The sequence below is a fragment of the Hyla sarda genome, chromosome 3, assembly GCF_029499605.1.
Source record: "Hyla sarda isolate aHylSar1 chromosome 3, aHylSar1.hap1, whole genome shotgun sequence".
Taxonomy (NCBI): domain Eukaryota; kingdom Metazoa; phylum Chordata; class Amphibia; order Anura; family Hylidae; genus Hyla; species Hyla sarda.
Genome location: NC_079191.1, coordinates 91,659,237 through 91,674,419, shown reverse-complemented (window position 1 = coordinate 91,674,419; position 15,183 = coordinate 91,659,237). Strand labels below are relative to the sequence as shown.

The 15,183-nt window shown below is 43.9% G+C and overlaps 1 protein-coding gene and 1 long non-coding RNA gene across 5 annotated transcripts in view; one reads left to right on the top strand and one right to left on the bottom strand.

The window, feature by feature from the left end:
- ARHGEF4 (Rho guanine nucleotide exchange factor 4) overlaps positions 1-15,183 on the top strand; it is a 212,776-nt gene that overhangs the window by 81,164 nt on the left and 116,429 nt on the right. For all 4 annotated transcript variants that reach the window (XR_008891034.1, XM_056564586.1, XM_056564585.1 and 1 more), the window contains exon 2: positions 8,882-12,193. Coding sequence is in view for 3 of the 4 variants with exons in the window: in XM_056564586.1 (XP_056420561.1) it covers positions 8,882-12,193 (3,312 nt within the window). In the remaining variant the exon portion in view is untranslated. The remainder of the gene's footprint in view (positions 1-8,881; positions 12,194-15,183) is intronic.
- LOC130361515 (uncharacterized) overlaps positions 1-15,183 on the bottom strand; it is a 124,732-nt gene that overhangs the window by 54,803 nt on the left and 54,746 nt on the right. The gene's annotated exons all lie outside the window — the stretch shown is intronic.

Here is a 15,183-nt window from a genome sequence, read left to right as displayed (position 1 = left end):
CTCAATCGGATTCAGGTCTCGGGAACAGGCGGGCCAGTCCATAGCATCAATGCCTTCCTCTTGCAGGAACTGCTGACACACTCCAGCCACATGAGCTCTAGCATTGTCTTGCATTAGGAGGAACCCAGGGCCAACCGCACCAGCATATGGTCTCACAAGGGGTCTGAGGATCTCATCTTGGTACCTAATGGCAGTCAGGATACCTCTGGCAAGCACATGGAGGGCTGTGCGGCCCCAAAAGAAATGCCACCCCACACCATTACAGACCTGCCGCCAAACCGGTCATGCTGGAGGATGTGGCAGGCAGCAGAACATTCTCCATGGTGCATGTGCTCAGTGTGAACCTGCTTTCATCTGTGAAGAGCACAGGGCGTCAGTAGTGAATTTGCCAATCTTGGTGTTCTCTGGCAAATGCCAAACGTCCTGCACGGTGTTGGGCTCTAAGCACAACCCCCACCTGTGGATGTTGGGCCCTCATACCACCCTCATGGAGTCTGTTTCTGACCATTTGAGTGGACACATGTACATTTGTGGCCTGCTGGAGGTAATTTTGCAGGGCTCTGGCAGTGCTCCTTGCACAAAGGCGGAGCAAGCGGTCCTGCTGCTAGGTTGTTGCCCTTCTACGGCCTCCTCCACGTCTCCTGATGTACTGGCCTGTCTCCTGGTAGCACCTCCATGCTCTGGACACTACGCTGACAGACACAGCAAACCTTCTTGCCACAGCTTGCATTGATGTGCCATTCTGGATGAGCTGCACTACCTGAGCCACTTGTGTGGGTTGTAGACTCAGTCTCATGCTACCACTAGAGTGAAAGCACCGCCAGCATTTAAAAGTGACCAAAACATCAGCCAGGAAGCATAGGAACTGAGAAGTGGTCTGTGGTCACCACCTGCGGAACCACTCCTTTATTGGGGTGTCTTGCTAATTGCCTATAATTTCCACTTGTTGTCTGTTCCATTTGCACAACAGCATGTGAAATTGATTGTCAATCAGTGTAGCTTCCTGAGTGGACAGTGTCATTGACTTGGAGTTACATTGTGTTGTTTAACCTCTTAAGGACGCAGGGCGTATGGATACGCCCTGCATCCCGAGTCCTTAAGGACGCAGGGCGTATCCATACGCCCGTGGGAATTCCGGCCCCCACCGCTAGCCGGTTGGGGACCGGAGCCGGATGCCTGCTGAAATCGTTCAGCAGGCATCCCGGCATATCGCCCAGGGGGGTCATTATGCCCCCCCATGTCGGCGATCGCCGCAGATCGCTGGACAATTCAGTCCAGTGATCTGCGGCGATTCCGGGTCAATCGGGTCTCCAGTGACCCGGTGACCCGGAATTACTGGCTGTTCGGGGCCGTCTCTGACGGCCCCGAACAGCCAAAGCCTGCAGGGGTGAGGTGGCACTGGTGCCACCTCACGATCGCCCTGATTCGTCGGCCGGATTACCGGCCGACCAATCAGGGCGCCTGCTGCGGGTGTCACTCCCGCACCCGCTCCGCCCTCTTCCGGAGGGCGTGAGCGGGTGCGGGAAAACGACCCCGGGTGCTGGGGACCCCGATCCCCGGCGTCAATGTTGGGATCGGGGCCCCAGGAGCGACGGCGGCGGCGAGGGACAGTCCTGTGATGAAGCAGCAGCAGGAGGTGAGTTACAGCCTCCTGCTGTTGCTTAGCAACAGCTCCCAGCATGCAAAAAGGGCATGCTGGGAGCTGTAGTTATGCAACAGCAGGATGCAGACCACCACAACTCCCAGCATTCCCTTATGGGCATGCTGGGACTTATGGTTTTGCAACAGCTGCAGGCACATTTTTTCTATGGAAAAGTGTACCTTCAGCTGTTGTATAACTACAACTCCCAGCTTGCACAAACAGCTAAAGTGCATGCTGGGAGTTGTAGTGGTGCATCTGCTGGTTGCATAGCTACAACTCCCAGCATGCCCGTTGGCTGTCGGTGACTGCTGAGAGTTGTAGTTTTGCAACAGCTGAAGGCACACTGGTTGTGAAACTTAGAGTTTTTTTTTTACCTAACTCAGTGTTTCACGACCGGTGTGCCTCCAGCTGTTGCAAACTACAACTCCCAGCAGTCACCTTACACCATGCACCGTACATGCTGGGAGTTGTAGTTTTGCAACAGCTGGAGGCACACTGGTTTTGAAACACTGAGTAAGGTCACAAATTCCGTGATACATAACCAGTGTGCCTACAGCTGTTGCAAAACTAAAACTCTCAGCATGTACAGTCTGTCAGCGCATGCTGGGAGTTGTAGTTTTGCAACAGCTGGATGTCCCCCCCAATGTGAATGTACAGGGTACACTCACATGGGCGGAGGATTACAGTAAGTATCGGGCTGCAAGTTTGAGCTGCAGCAAATTTTCTGCAACAGCTCAAACTGCCAGCGAGAAACTACTGTGAACCCCCGCCCGTGCGACTGTACCCTAAAAACACTACACTACACTAACACAAAAAATAAAATAAAAAGTAAAAAAAACACTACATATACACATACCCCTACACAGCCCCCCTCCCCAATAAAAATTAAAGCGTCTGGTACGCCACTGTTTCCAAAACGGAGCCTCCAGCTGTTGCAAAACAACAACTCCCAGTATTGTCGGACAGCCGTTGACTGTCCAGGCATGCTGGGAGTTTTGCAACAGCTGTAGGCACCCTGTTTGGGAATCACTGGCGTAGAATACCTCTATGTCCACCCCTATGCAATCCCTAATTTAGGCCTCAAATGCGCATGGCGCTCTCACTTTGGAGCCCTGTCGTATTTCAAGGCAACAGTTAATGGTCACATATGGGGTATCGCCGTACTCAGGAGAAATTGGGCTTCAAATTTTAGGGGGTATTTTCTGCTTTTACCCTTTTTAAAAATGTAAAGTTTTTGGGAAAAGAAGCATTTTAGGTAAAATTTTTTTATTTTTTTTACATATGCAATAGTCGTGAAACGCCTGTGGGGTATTAAGGTTCACTTAACCCCTTGTTACATTCCCCGAGGGCTCTAGTTTCCAAAATGGTATGCCATGTGGGCTTTTTTTGCGGTCCTGGCACCATAGGGGCTTCCTAAATGCGGCATGCCCCCAGAGCAAAATTTGCTTTCAAAAAGCCAAATGTGACTCCTTCTCTTCTGAGACCTGTAGTGCGCCAGCAGAGCACTTTTCACCCCCATATGGGGTGTTTTCTTAATCGGGAGAAATTGGGCTTCAAATTTTGGGGGGTATTTTCTGCTTTAACCCTTTGTATAAATGTAAATTTTTTGGGAAACCAAGCATTTTAGGTACATTTTTTTATTTTTTTTTACATATGCAAAAGTCGTGAAACACCTGTAGGGTATTAAGGTTCACTTTACCCCTTGTTACGTTCCCTGAGGGGTCTAGTTTCCAAAATGGTATGCCATGTGGGTTTTTTTTGCTGTCCTGGCACCATAGGGGCTTCCTAAATGCGGCATGCCCCCAGAGCAAAATTTCCTTCAAAAAAGCCAAATGTGACTCCTTCTCTTCTGAGACCTGTAGTGCGCCAGCAGAGCACTTTTCACCCCCATATGGGGTGTTTTCTGAATCGGGAGAAATTGGGCTTCAAATTTTGGGAGGTATTTTCTGCTATTACCCTTTTTAAAAATGTAAAACTTTAGGGAAACCAAGCATTTTAGGTAAAAAAATGTTTTGTTTTTTTTACATATGCAAAGGTCGTGAATCACCTGTGGGGTATTAAGGTTCACATTACCCCTTTTTACGTTCCCCAAGGGGTCTAGTTTCCAAAATGGTATGCCATGTGGGGGTTTTTGCTGTTCTGGCACCATAGGGGCTTCCTAAAGGTGACATGCCCCCCAAAAACCATTTGTCGCTCCTTCCCTTCTGAGCCCTCTACTGCGCCCGCCGAACAATTAACATAGACATATGAGGTATGTGCTTACTCGAGAGAAATTGGGTTTCAAATACAAGTAAAAATTTTCTCCTTTTTACCCCTTGCAAAAATTCAAAAATTGGGTCTACAAGAACATGCGAGTGTAAAAAATGAAGATTGTGAATTTTCTCCTTCACTTTGCTGCTATTCCTGTGAAACCCGTAAAGGGTTAAAACGCTTACTGAATGTCATTTTGAATACTTTCGGGGGTTCAGTTTTTATAATGGGGTCATTTATGGGGTATTTATAATATGAAGACCCTTCAAATCCACTTCAAACCTGAACTGGTCCCTGAAAAAAAGCGAGTTTCAAAATTTTGTGAAAAATTGGAAAATTGCTGCGGAACTTTGAAGCCCTCTGGTGTCTTCCAAAAGTAAAAACTCATCAATTTTATGATGCAAATATAAAGTAGACATATTGTATATGTGAATAAAAAAATAAATTATTTGAAATATCCATTTTCCTTACAAGCAGAGAGCTTCAAAGTTAGAAAAATGCAAAATTTTCAAATTTTTCATCAAATTGTGGGATTTTTCACCAAGAAAGGATGCAAGTTACCAAAAAATTTTACCACTACGTTAAAGTAGAATATGTCACGAAAAAACAATCTCGGAATCAGAATGATAACTAAAACCATTCCAGAGTTATTAATGTTTAAAGTGACAGTGGTCAGATTTGCAAAAAATGGCCGAGTCCTTAAGGTGAAAAAGGGCTCAGTCCTTAAGGGGTTAAGTGTTCCCTTTATTTTTTTGAGCAGTGTATAAAAGAATGGTATGTATAACAACATAACAAGACATATTCCACAAAGAGGAGGAACACAGGTACAAAGAAAAGATCTGAATGGAAATTGTTAAAACTTCAGTTGACTCAAATCTCTGGAGGTGTTTCTTTTGTTTGGAGGTAAATGTCATATCTATAGTATAGTATTGTTTTCTTAAGAAATGGGCTATGTAGAGGTTGATGAATTGAGAGACCAGGTGCTGAGCTATTTGCCCACTTACAACAACTTACTTTCCTAAGACCTGACTTATTGTGTCCTAATGACTGGTAGGAAGAGGAGAAAACTATTGAAAGTGTTTAGATTGTAACATCTCAAGAACAATTAGGCCTATTACATAGCTATAAGTGGTTACAGACTCCTGAAATGCATTAGGTCTTTGATATATTACTGTCCTATTCATATTTCATCTGTGTCTACTAAACATTTTCATGACAATATTAAAGTGGACCTGTCGTTTGCAAAAACATTTTATACAATGAAGAAAATAACATTATATGTATATGTGGTGAGGGTGTGATGAGGGCAGATGTTATTACCCTAGAGGCAGATGGCATTAACCTCTTCTATTCGTGATGCCAGGGTGTGGTTTAACTTCTGCACCAGCCGAAGGTATGACCGCTGAATCCTGGGCTAGGCACGGGGCAAGTAATGACTCTGACACCAGATGTAATAGTCTTGACAGCTCAGTTACTTCCAAGAAGGTGACCAGTGACTTCAGAGACTCTCGGGCTCACTGGGACTTACTGTGGATTTGGACAATTTGCTGCAGGCCCACGCTGACTGTATACAGACTGATCTTGACTGACTTGACTAGACTGACTTTACCCCGTATGTAGCTTACCAGGTTTTGACTTTGACCTGTGGGCACTGGATTAGTGGAAGCGGGACTGCGTGGTAGGCCTTAGGCCTCCTCAGGATACCAGACACTCTCTCAGGACTTGACCTCACTGTTCCTCAGCAGCAACTACACAAGAGACTGAACCAGCTCCTCCCAGGGTTTATATGGGGGAGATTCTGGAGGGGTCCCATAGGTCACCCTATAAGTCATGTGATTACTGGTACCTTCCTTTGTTACAGCACTTAGTAACAGTATTTAAAGGCCTATAACAGTATAATGACATTATAATGACAACACAATGTATAATTAACCATTTGTATGACATACATTAACCCCTTAGGGACCAGGCCCATTTTTTTTAGCATTTTTGTTTTTTTTCTCCTCGCCTTCTAAAAATCATAACTCTCTTATGTTTCCATCCACAGACCCATATGTGGGCTTGTTTTTTGTGTCACCAATTTTACTTTGTAATGACATCACTTACTTTACCATAAAATGTACGGCGCATCCCAAAAAATATTATTTATGTGGGAAAATTGAAAAGAAAACCTCAATTTAGCAAGTTTTGGAAAGTTTTTTTTACACGGTGTACACTTTATGGTAAAAATGACATGTTTTATTTAATCTGTGGGTTAATTCGATTAAAATGATACCCATGTTGTATGCTTTTCTATAATTGTAGCGCTTAAAAAAAAAATCTCAAACTGTTTTAACAAAATTAGTATGTTTGAAATTGCCCTATTTTCCCCACCTATAACTTTCAAATTTTTCCATATTTGGGATGGTATGAGGGCTCATTTTTTGCGCCATGATCTGTAATTTTTATTGGTACCACTTTTGCTTAGGTTTTACTTTTAATAAATTTTTTATTAATTTTTTGGGGAATAAAATGTGACAAAAATGCAGCAATTTTGGACTTTTTTCTTTTTTTACGTTTACGCCGTTCATCGTACGGGATAATTAGCAATATATTTTGACAGTTCCGACTTTTATGCATGCTGCAATACAGAATATGTTTATACAAATTTTTTATGCTTTTTTGGGGGTAAAATGGGAAAAATTTATCATTTACGTTTTATTGGGGGAGGGGATTTTTTGACATTTTTTTACTTTTTACTTTTTTTTTTTTACACTTTAATAGTCCCCATAGGGGGCTATTTATAACAATCATTTGATTGCTAATACTGTTCAGTGCTATGAACAGGGCATAGCACTGACCAGTGTTATCAGTGATCTTCTGCTCTGGTCTGCTCGATCTCAGACCAGAGCAGAAGACCCCTGAAGATGGATGGAGGCAGGGGAGGAGACATCCGTCCACCATTATGGATGATCGGATCCCCGCAGCAGCGCTGCGGGAGATGCCGTGATCTGTATTGATCAAGGCATTTGAGGGGTTAATGGCGGACATCCACCCAATCGCGGATGTTTGCCATTACCAGCGGGTCCCTGGCTGCTGATAGCAGTCGGGCCCTACCATGCATGACGCGAACACCGGTCCGGTGCTCGTGGTCATGGCGGAGCGTAAATATACCATGGCACCATGAAGTACATTTACGTCCATTGTCGTTAAGGGGTTAAAGAGGGACTCAGGGGGACACCAAAATTGAGTCCGCCTGACAAGACAGCAAGGGTACAGGGATACAACTCCTGTACTGGGCCACCAGATATATTTGTAACATTGGTAAAATAAAATTAAAAAAAAGTGTATATTTTGTGTGGAAAAATACTGTCCCTGCAGCTATTACCTGTGTGTCTCTGTGGGGAGGCCAAATACAGGAAGTGAGGGCAGGACAAGCAGGGCTCTGTGCAGTCTTGTCAATCATCCTGCTGTGTGAACTGGGAGCGTGTCATAGAGCCTCAGTGCACAGAGCCCTGCTTGTCCTCAGTGCACAGAGCCCTGCTTGTCCTCAGTGTACAGAGCCCTGCTTGTCCTCAGTGTACAGAGCCCTGCGTGTCCTCACTGCACAGAGTCCTGCTTGTCCCCAGTGTACAGAGCTCTGCTTATCCTCAGTGTACAGAGCCCTGCTTGTCATCAGTGTACAGAGCCCTGCTTGTCCTCAGTGCACAGAGCCCTGCTTATCCTCAGTGTACAGAGCCCTGCTTGTCCTCAGTGCACAGAGCCCTGCTTGTCCTTAGTGTACAGAGCCCTGCATGTCTTCAGTGTACAGAGCCCTTCTTGTCATCAGTGTACAGAGCCCTGCATGTCCTCGCTGTACAAAGCCCTTCTTGTCCAGAGTGTACAGAGCCATGCTTGTCCTCAGTATACAGAGCCCTGCTTGTCCTCACTGTGCAGAGCCCTGTTTGTCATCACTGCACAGAGCCCTGCTTGTCCTCAGTGTAAAGAGTCCTGTTGTCCTCAGTGTACCAAACCCTACTTGTCCTCAATGCACAGAGCCCTGCCTGTCCTCAGTGTACAGAGCCCTGCTTGTCCTCAGTGTACAGAGCCCTGCTTGTCCTCAGTACACAGAGCCCTGCTTGTCCTCAGTGCACAGAGCCCTGCTTGTCCTCAGTGCACAGAGCCCTGCTTGTCCTCAGTGCACAGTGTCCTGCTTGTCCTCAGTGCACAGAGCCCTACTTGTCCTCAGTGTACACAGCCCTGCTTGTGCTCAGTGGACAGTGCCCTGCTGGTCCTCACTGCAGAGAGCCCTGCTTGTCCACCTACACTTCCTGTATTTGGTCTCCTCACAGAGACACACTGGCAATAGCTAGAGGGACAAAAATACACACATTTTCTAATACAAATATACACATAATGTTATTTACTACATTATATAAAAAGTTTTTGCTAATGACAGGTACGCCTTTAACCATTGTTATTGGGTAGATCAGATAATCTCTATAATTCTGTAAGTGTAGATCATTGGAAAACAGTGCTGCTGTACCAAAAAAGAGGGAACCCCATAGCAAAGATCAAAATAGGCACACCACTCCTCTGCTTTGTCCCTCGAGGCAGAAGAGCCCTGTGCTTATATACGCCCATTGCATGACCCTTGGGCCAATTCTCAATTCTCTTGCTACCAGTACAAACCACTGTGATTGGATGAAGAGACCCAGCAAAAGCATGGCAGGCTCAGGGAGGAAGTTAATGCATGGTGAGGGAGGGAGGGCTCAGTGCTTGCCTCGGACATACGCCTTACTGAGCAGTGGATGTCAGAATGAGTGAGCAGCAAAACAGGGGAATTTGACATGTAGTGCATCTGCATGACCTAGTGAGTAACATATATAAGCATTATTGTTTTCTGTGATGTGACAGGTACGCTTTACACATTTTGAAAGAGAAGGGATACTTTAGATAACATATCTTTGTTGTTTTCTTAAGATTTAAATTATATTTTGTTCCTTTTCTTACATCTATTTATTGTTACAGACCCCAGTACTAAATGAAGACACTGAAAATAAAGTAGAATTTAATGAAGACACCAGTGCTGACCAGTGTACGCTTGAGTTTAGGTCTTTCAGCCAGGACCAAGATGAGGATTACTTTGAAACCCGCTCATATTTCAGCGACAGTCCCTCTGAACTGAAAAGTGAAGTATTTGAAAGTATCTCCGACGTTGACTCAATTTCTAGTGATGCGACAGATGAACTGAACAGAAGGAGAGATTGTATTTTATTAGACAAGGAGGAATCTGTGTACTCACATTTTACGAAACTCCAAAGCGGCAATTATTCCCACAACACACACTTCTCTAAAGGAATCGTATGCGGCCAAGAAGATCAGACAGAGGCCTCTTCCTGTTTACAAACACAACCCCCATCTCCTAATAAAAGCCTCCCATCTGAGCTGAGGCCAGAGCATACCGTGGATAAAAACAAGAAGGGCCTCTCAACTTCTAATGTCATTTTAAGGGAAGATACAGAGAATAATAATGTGACTTTCAATGGGTTGCAGCACAATGTGACAGTGATCAAGGAAAGCCCCAGAGGTTTGCTGTTTTCCACAGAAATCAGGACAAATACAAAACGGAGAATTGGTGTCAATTCCCAGTCAGAAGTTTGTCTGACTTGTTCCAGGTCAGACACAACTATCGTTGCCTCTCACCAAAGTTTGCCTAATATTCATTTTAGATTCTCTAACCATAATGATGCTGCAATCGAGTATAGCAAAAATGGTGCAAATCAGGGAGAGTTAAGTACAGAAGGAAAGCCATTCTCTAAAGAAAGTCCCAATCTTGACACAGCTTTTGCCTGTACAGATCATTCCAATGGAGATTTGATGAGGACTCCATTAGAAAAACCATCTATAGCTGATAAGTCTAGTCTTTATCAAGAAGACTGGAGTGACAGTTCCCATCAACAATGGGAACCGACTGGAGAACTTAATTGGTATGAACCGTCTGGGAACCAACATAATAATTCTCATGATGATTATAGCACTGACATAGGATGTGGATCTTCAGAACCTGACAAATGTAAAGAAAGAGAAAGTAGATTTTTAGTTATCTTAAACTCCACAAAAGCAAATAAGAGCAATTATACAACAAATCCATATCGGAAGCCAAATGTGCCTGAATACAACATAGATGAGGCAAAAAATGATGAAGTGGTTGATGATGACACTACACCGAACCATGTGACAGAAAAAGAGTCTTCACGTAGGAAGTCAGATACTACCATTGATTCTTCCAACAAGCCAAATCTTATTATAATATCCATACAACGAACAGATGCTCAGGCAACAAGGAACAAACCCAATGATGTCCATTTCATAGAAGAACAAAGTATACAGTCTGGTCCTTGTCAATCACACAATTCATCTAAAACTAGTCAAATATTTACTGGGGAGCTCTCTTCTGAGGATTTAGACAAAGAAACCCCTACCAATAAAGATGTATTCAATGTAGATAGTAGTAATGATGCCAAGGAGAACAACTCTACAGAATCATACCTAGGTATGAACGCCTCAGATGAAATGAATACTGATTATATGGTAATCGGAACAAGCCAAGTTAAGCAGTGTCCTCAAATGTTGATTGAAGTACTAGACAACCCTGAAAGAACATATCAAGAAGAAAGTAATAATATGGTTCCAGAAAGGAACAACATGGAGTCTGCCAATTTATATGATTTTAATGATGAATCTAATGTGAAACAAATCAGTTTGTCAAATTCTGCCAACATGATGGCAGATGATGATGACCAGAGTGAAGACAGTACGGATAGCTCCGGGCATGAGGCATTCAGTTTCTCAGATGATGATGATGAGGATGATGACATAGAGTGTGACAGTTTACAACATCTAGGAGGCAAAAAGGAGGACATGCTAGGTCACACGGAAGACACAAAAAACATGGACATGGGTGTATTGGATGCAGATAATAAAAGTAGAAGCAATACTTGCTCTGAAAATAAAGACTGGGAAGAATGTACAGAAGTTAATGGTACTAATAATGAGATGGAAGAAAGTGCAAACTTGGATTCAAGTGACAGATCTTTAGGGCTGCCACCAATATTAGAGGTTTCTCCAGAAAGTAATAAACCAGCCCAGTCAGAAAAGGACACAAACATAGACGACAATAATGTAGAAGACAAACAATCCCACTGTCTTCAACCTCCTCTAATAAGCAGACAGATAACCAATCTAAGTCGAGATGAGCAATCTTCAGATCTCTCGGACGATGACCTTTATGAAAGTAGCTTCCTCTATAACAGGAGTATGAGAAAAGCGTCAGGTTCAGGACGGATTGACCTAGACAACTTTACCCGATTCAGAAATAACGTTTCAAATGTTACGATGCCTGAGCCAGCTGAACCCTCCTACGACCAAGAGCTTCCCAAACCCCAAGTAGACAGTAATGATAATAAAAACAGTAATAAGAGTCCAGAAAACAAACGGTTAAAAGAAAGGCTATCTTGGGCCCATAAGTCATTCTCAAGCCTTTTTGATTTTAAAAATATAGAAAAAGAAACCACAGCTCAAAGCTTGGAGTCTGTCAGCAAAGATGAAAGGAAAAAGATCAGACCCCATCAAATGTCATGGCGAGCCTTACGTAAGAACAAGGAAAGAGACTCATTCAAAAGGCTCAGTGTACTGACATTATCCACACATGTTATTAGCCCTAACAAGCCAAGGAAGAACTCTAAAGAAAAGATTGATCCGTATTGTGAGAATCAGTTATCAGTGGTCCCGGACTTACTCAGCAGTTCTCCTGCCGAAATAAAAGATAGTAGCTACAAGGAAATCAATTACAACCATGCCGTGCCCACTTCACCAGTATCTGCCTCTGAGGATATCGATATACAAAGTTCTCTCAAGTGTGGTGCCACTACATGTGCAAGGAATTCATTTGATCAGCCTATGAACTGTACAACATTTAATCCTAATGATCTTTCCTATATAAGACAATCATCAAGTACGCCCTTTGCGAACATCTTCTCCAATTCTGACCTTCACTCAATGCCTTGTCGACCCATGAGTCCAAAACCACAAAGTCAATGGCCTAGTCATCAACGGAAAAGCCTTCGAAATTCCAGGGCCAGTGCCACTTCCATGACTTCCTTAGGGAACTGTTCTCCGCTGGATGGTTATTTGGACTCAACAGAGGCATCCATGTTATTTAAACCATGGATGACAAATTCCTCAGAGAATGAGGCCCTAAAGGAGGACAGTGGGGTCAGCAGCCAGTCCCAAGCCAGCATATACACAGCTTCTTCAACTAGTGACATACTGAGGGAAGATGTAAGTACATTCTATCAATTTGTGTATTCCTACATTGTTCATTGAATAATCTAATATTACACAATATACTTCTGTGCATTCAGTTATTTCAGGTCTTAATAAAAGAATGAACAGTATGATAAGGATCTAGTGCACACAGGTACCTGAGGACATTTGTCAGTTCGGAGTAGTATTTACTTAGTAGACAAGATACAGCAGTCGGCACTTCAACCCCCTTCTTAAGCTATATTCCACTTGGACACTGGGTTAGCACAATGCAGGTTTCCTCCCGGGGAACTGTGAAACACCTGCTGCGGTGCGAAAAGCCCAGGAATAGGACGAAGTCCATACAAATCCAACAAAGCAGAAATAATGGGCCGCACTCGTCAGCTTAAAAGTGCAAACAGTGCTTGATTTTTTATATTCAGAGGTGCATCACATCAATTGGCAGGACATCTCACAAGAGCTTCAGCATGAAAAATGGGTGACAGCTGTTGCGCGTGCGCATGCACGCGCAACAGCTGTCACCCATTTTTCATGCTGAAGCTCTTGTGGGATGTCCTGCCAATTGATGTGTTGCACCTCTGAAAATAAAGAATCAAGCACTGTTCAGGGTAGTATTTATTTGGACAAGAGTACGTGGAAAGACAGCCAGGCACTGCTTAACACTTTTACATTCACAACCGCTGGAGTGCTCGTACTTTGGGAGCTCTAAGGTCTGAAGTCTCTGTCGGGGGTGCTAACTGATAATGAAGGGATACTAGTAGCATATACAACATAGGAAAAAAATGGAACAGTTGCTCTGACTCGATATCTTGCATAAATGGATCTATTTCATCGAGATCAGGACGGACAGTGAAGACAAAGGGCGAGATTCATCAAAACCAGTGCAGAGGAAAAGTTGCCCAGTCACCCATAGCAACCAATCAGATCGCTTCTTTCATTTTTTTTAGAGGCCTTGTTAAAAGAAGCTGTCTGATTGGTTGCTATGTGCGACAGGGCAACTTTTCCCCTGGACAGGTTTTGATAAATCTCCAACAAAGTTCCTCAAGGGGAGCAAGGAGCTGCAGATCGCAGCTACAGGTGCGGGAGCACCTGTAGCTGCGATCTGCAGCTCCTTGCTCCCCGCGAGGATTTTTGGCTTCACTATCCATCCTGATCTCCATGAACTAAATCCATTTATTCAAGATATCGGGTGAGTGCAACTGTTCCATTTCTTCCTATGTTGTAATATGTATTTGGCACTGATCAGTTATAATGTCTTCCCTCTCGGTCATTCAGAAATGTACCCATACATGCTTCAGGGATACAAGTAAGCTCTCCTCTAAAAGAAAACCATATCAAGGAGTTACCCTCTTCTGGAGGAGAGATGATTTGCATACTTTTTCCCATAGTGCAATGCCTGAAAATACATTCATCTCCACTGGGTCTCTTCAATGAGAATCAGTATCCCCCTTCCCACCAAGATGCTTGGGCAATGTATTTCTAGTAGAAATAGTCGGTAATTTTAGGGTTAGCACTTTTGGTGCCAGCAGATGGCGTAAGAGTCCAAAAGTTTTAGTTGCTTGCGGTAGCGGAATGTACGAGCCAATTGAGGCCTGTGTGGTATCGCACTTACACTCAGCTGGCATCACATGTGAAACCACTTCTTATTATAGGCCATAATGTATTATTTCGGGTACAATCTGTGAGTACAGATGTCTCAGAATCTGTTACCCCTTATTATTAAAAATCGAAACATTGTGATGAAAAAGCTATTGTTCCTGATCACTGCTTTCCTTCCAATGTAGGGTCCTCAGCAGTAGTGTTGCTCGCGAATATTCGCAATGCGAATTTTATTTGCGAATATCGCATATTCGCGAATATTCGTGAATATAGCACTATATATTTGTAATTACGAATAGTCGTATTTTTTTTTTCACAGTACACATCACAGTGATCATCCCTCTCTGCTTCCAGCTTGTGTGGTGTAAAGAAGGCTCTAATACTACTGTGTGAGACTGGCGTGTGAAATTTCTCATATGCTAATTTTCGCATATGCGAATTTTCCCATATGCTAATTTTGGGATATGCAAATTTTTGCATACATTAATTTCCGCATACGCGAATTTTCGCATATGCGAAAATATAACGCGAATATTATGAATATGCGAATTTAGCGAATATATGACGAATATTCGTCCATATATTCGCAAAATATCGCAAATTCGAATATGTCCTATGCCGCCCAACACTACTCAGCGGTTCTGGCCTGAAGTGTTGAAGATAATGCACACTTGGTGCACCTTGAAACAACACCGTTTCATGTACAATTGTTTCTATCAGGGGAAAAGTGAATATATAAATCACATTTCTGTTACATTTTTATAAATACCTATTACTTAAAGGGGTAGTCTAGTGGTGAAAAACGTATCCCCTATCCTAAGGATAGGGGATAAGTTTGAGATCGCGGGGGGCTCCGACCGCTGGGGCCCCCTGCGATCTCTCTGTATGGGGGCCAGGCTCTCCGGCCAGATAGCAGGTGTCGACCACCGCATGAAGCGGCGGCCGACACGCCCCCTCAATACATCGCTATGGCAGAGCCGGAGATTGCCGAAGGCAGCGCTGTGGCTCTGCCATAGAGTTGTATTGAGGGGGCGTGTCGTCCGCCACTTCGTGCGGTGGTCGACACGCCCCCTTCCCGCGGGCTGTTGGGGTCCCGTACAAGAGATTGCAGGGGGCCCCAGCGGTCGGACCCCCAGCTATCTGCATGCACAGCGAAACACATTGCATTATTGGAATTAAATCGGATGGATTGTATCCTGGCTCTGTGACTCCTTGCTCCCCTCAGCGCCACGAATCCTGGTTATAACGAAGCTTTTCTTTGAATACATTAAAATCAATGGAAGTGCCAGATCCTCCAGGGTGAGAGATGCTCTGTGTTACCACCATCTCTCTTTTCTGGATGATAATTTAGGATCCTGATCTTTCCCACCTGGAATATTTTAATGTATTAGAAGTGTCCCATGACA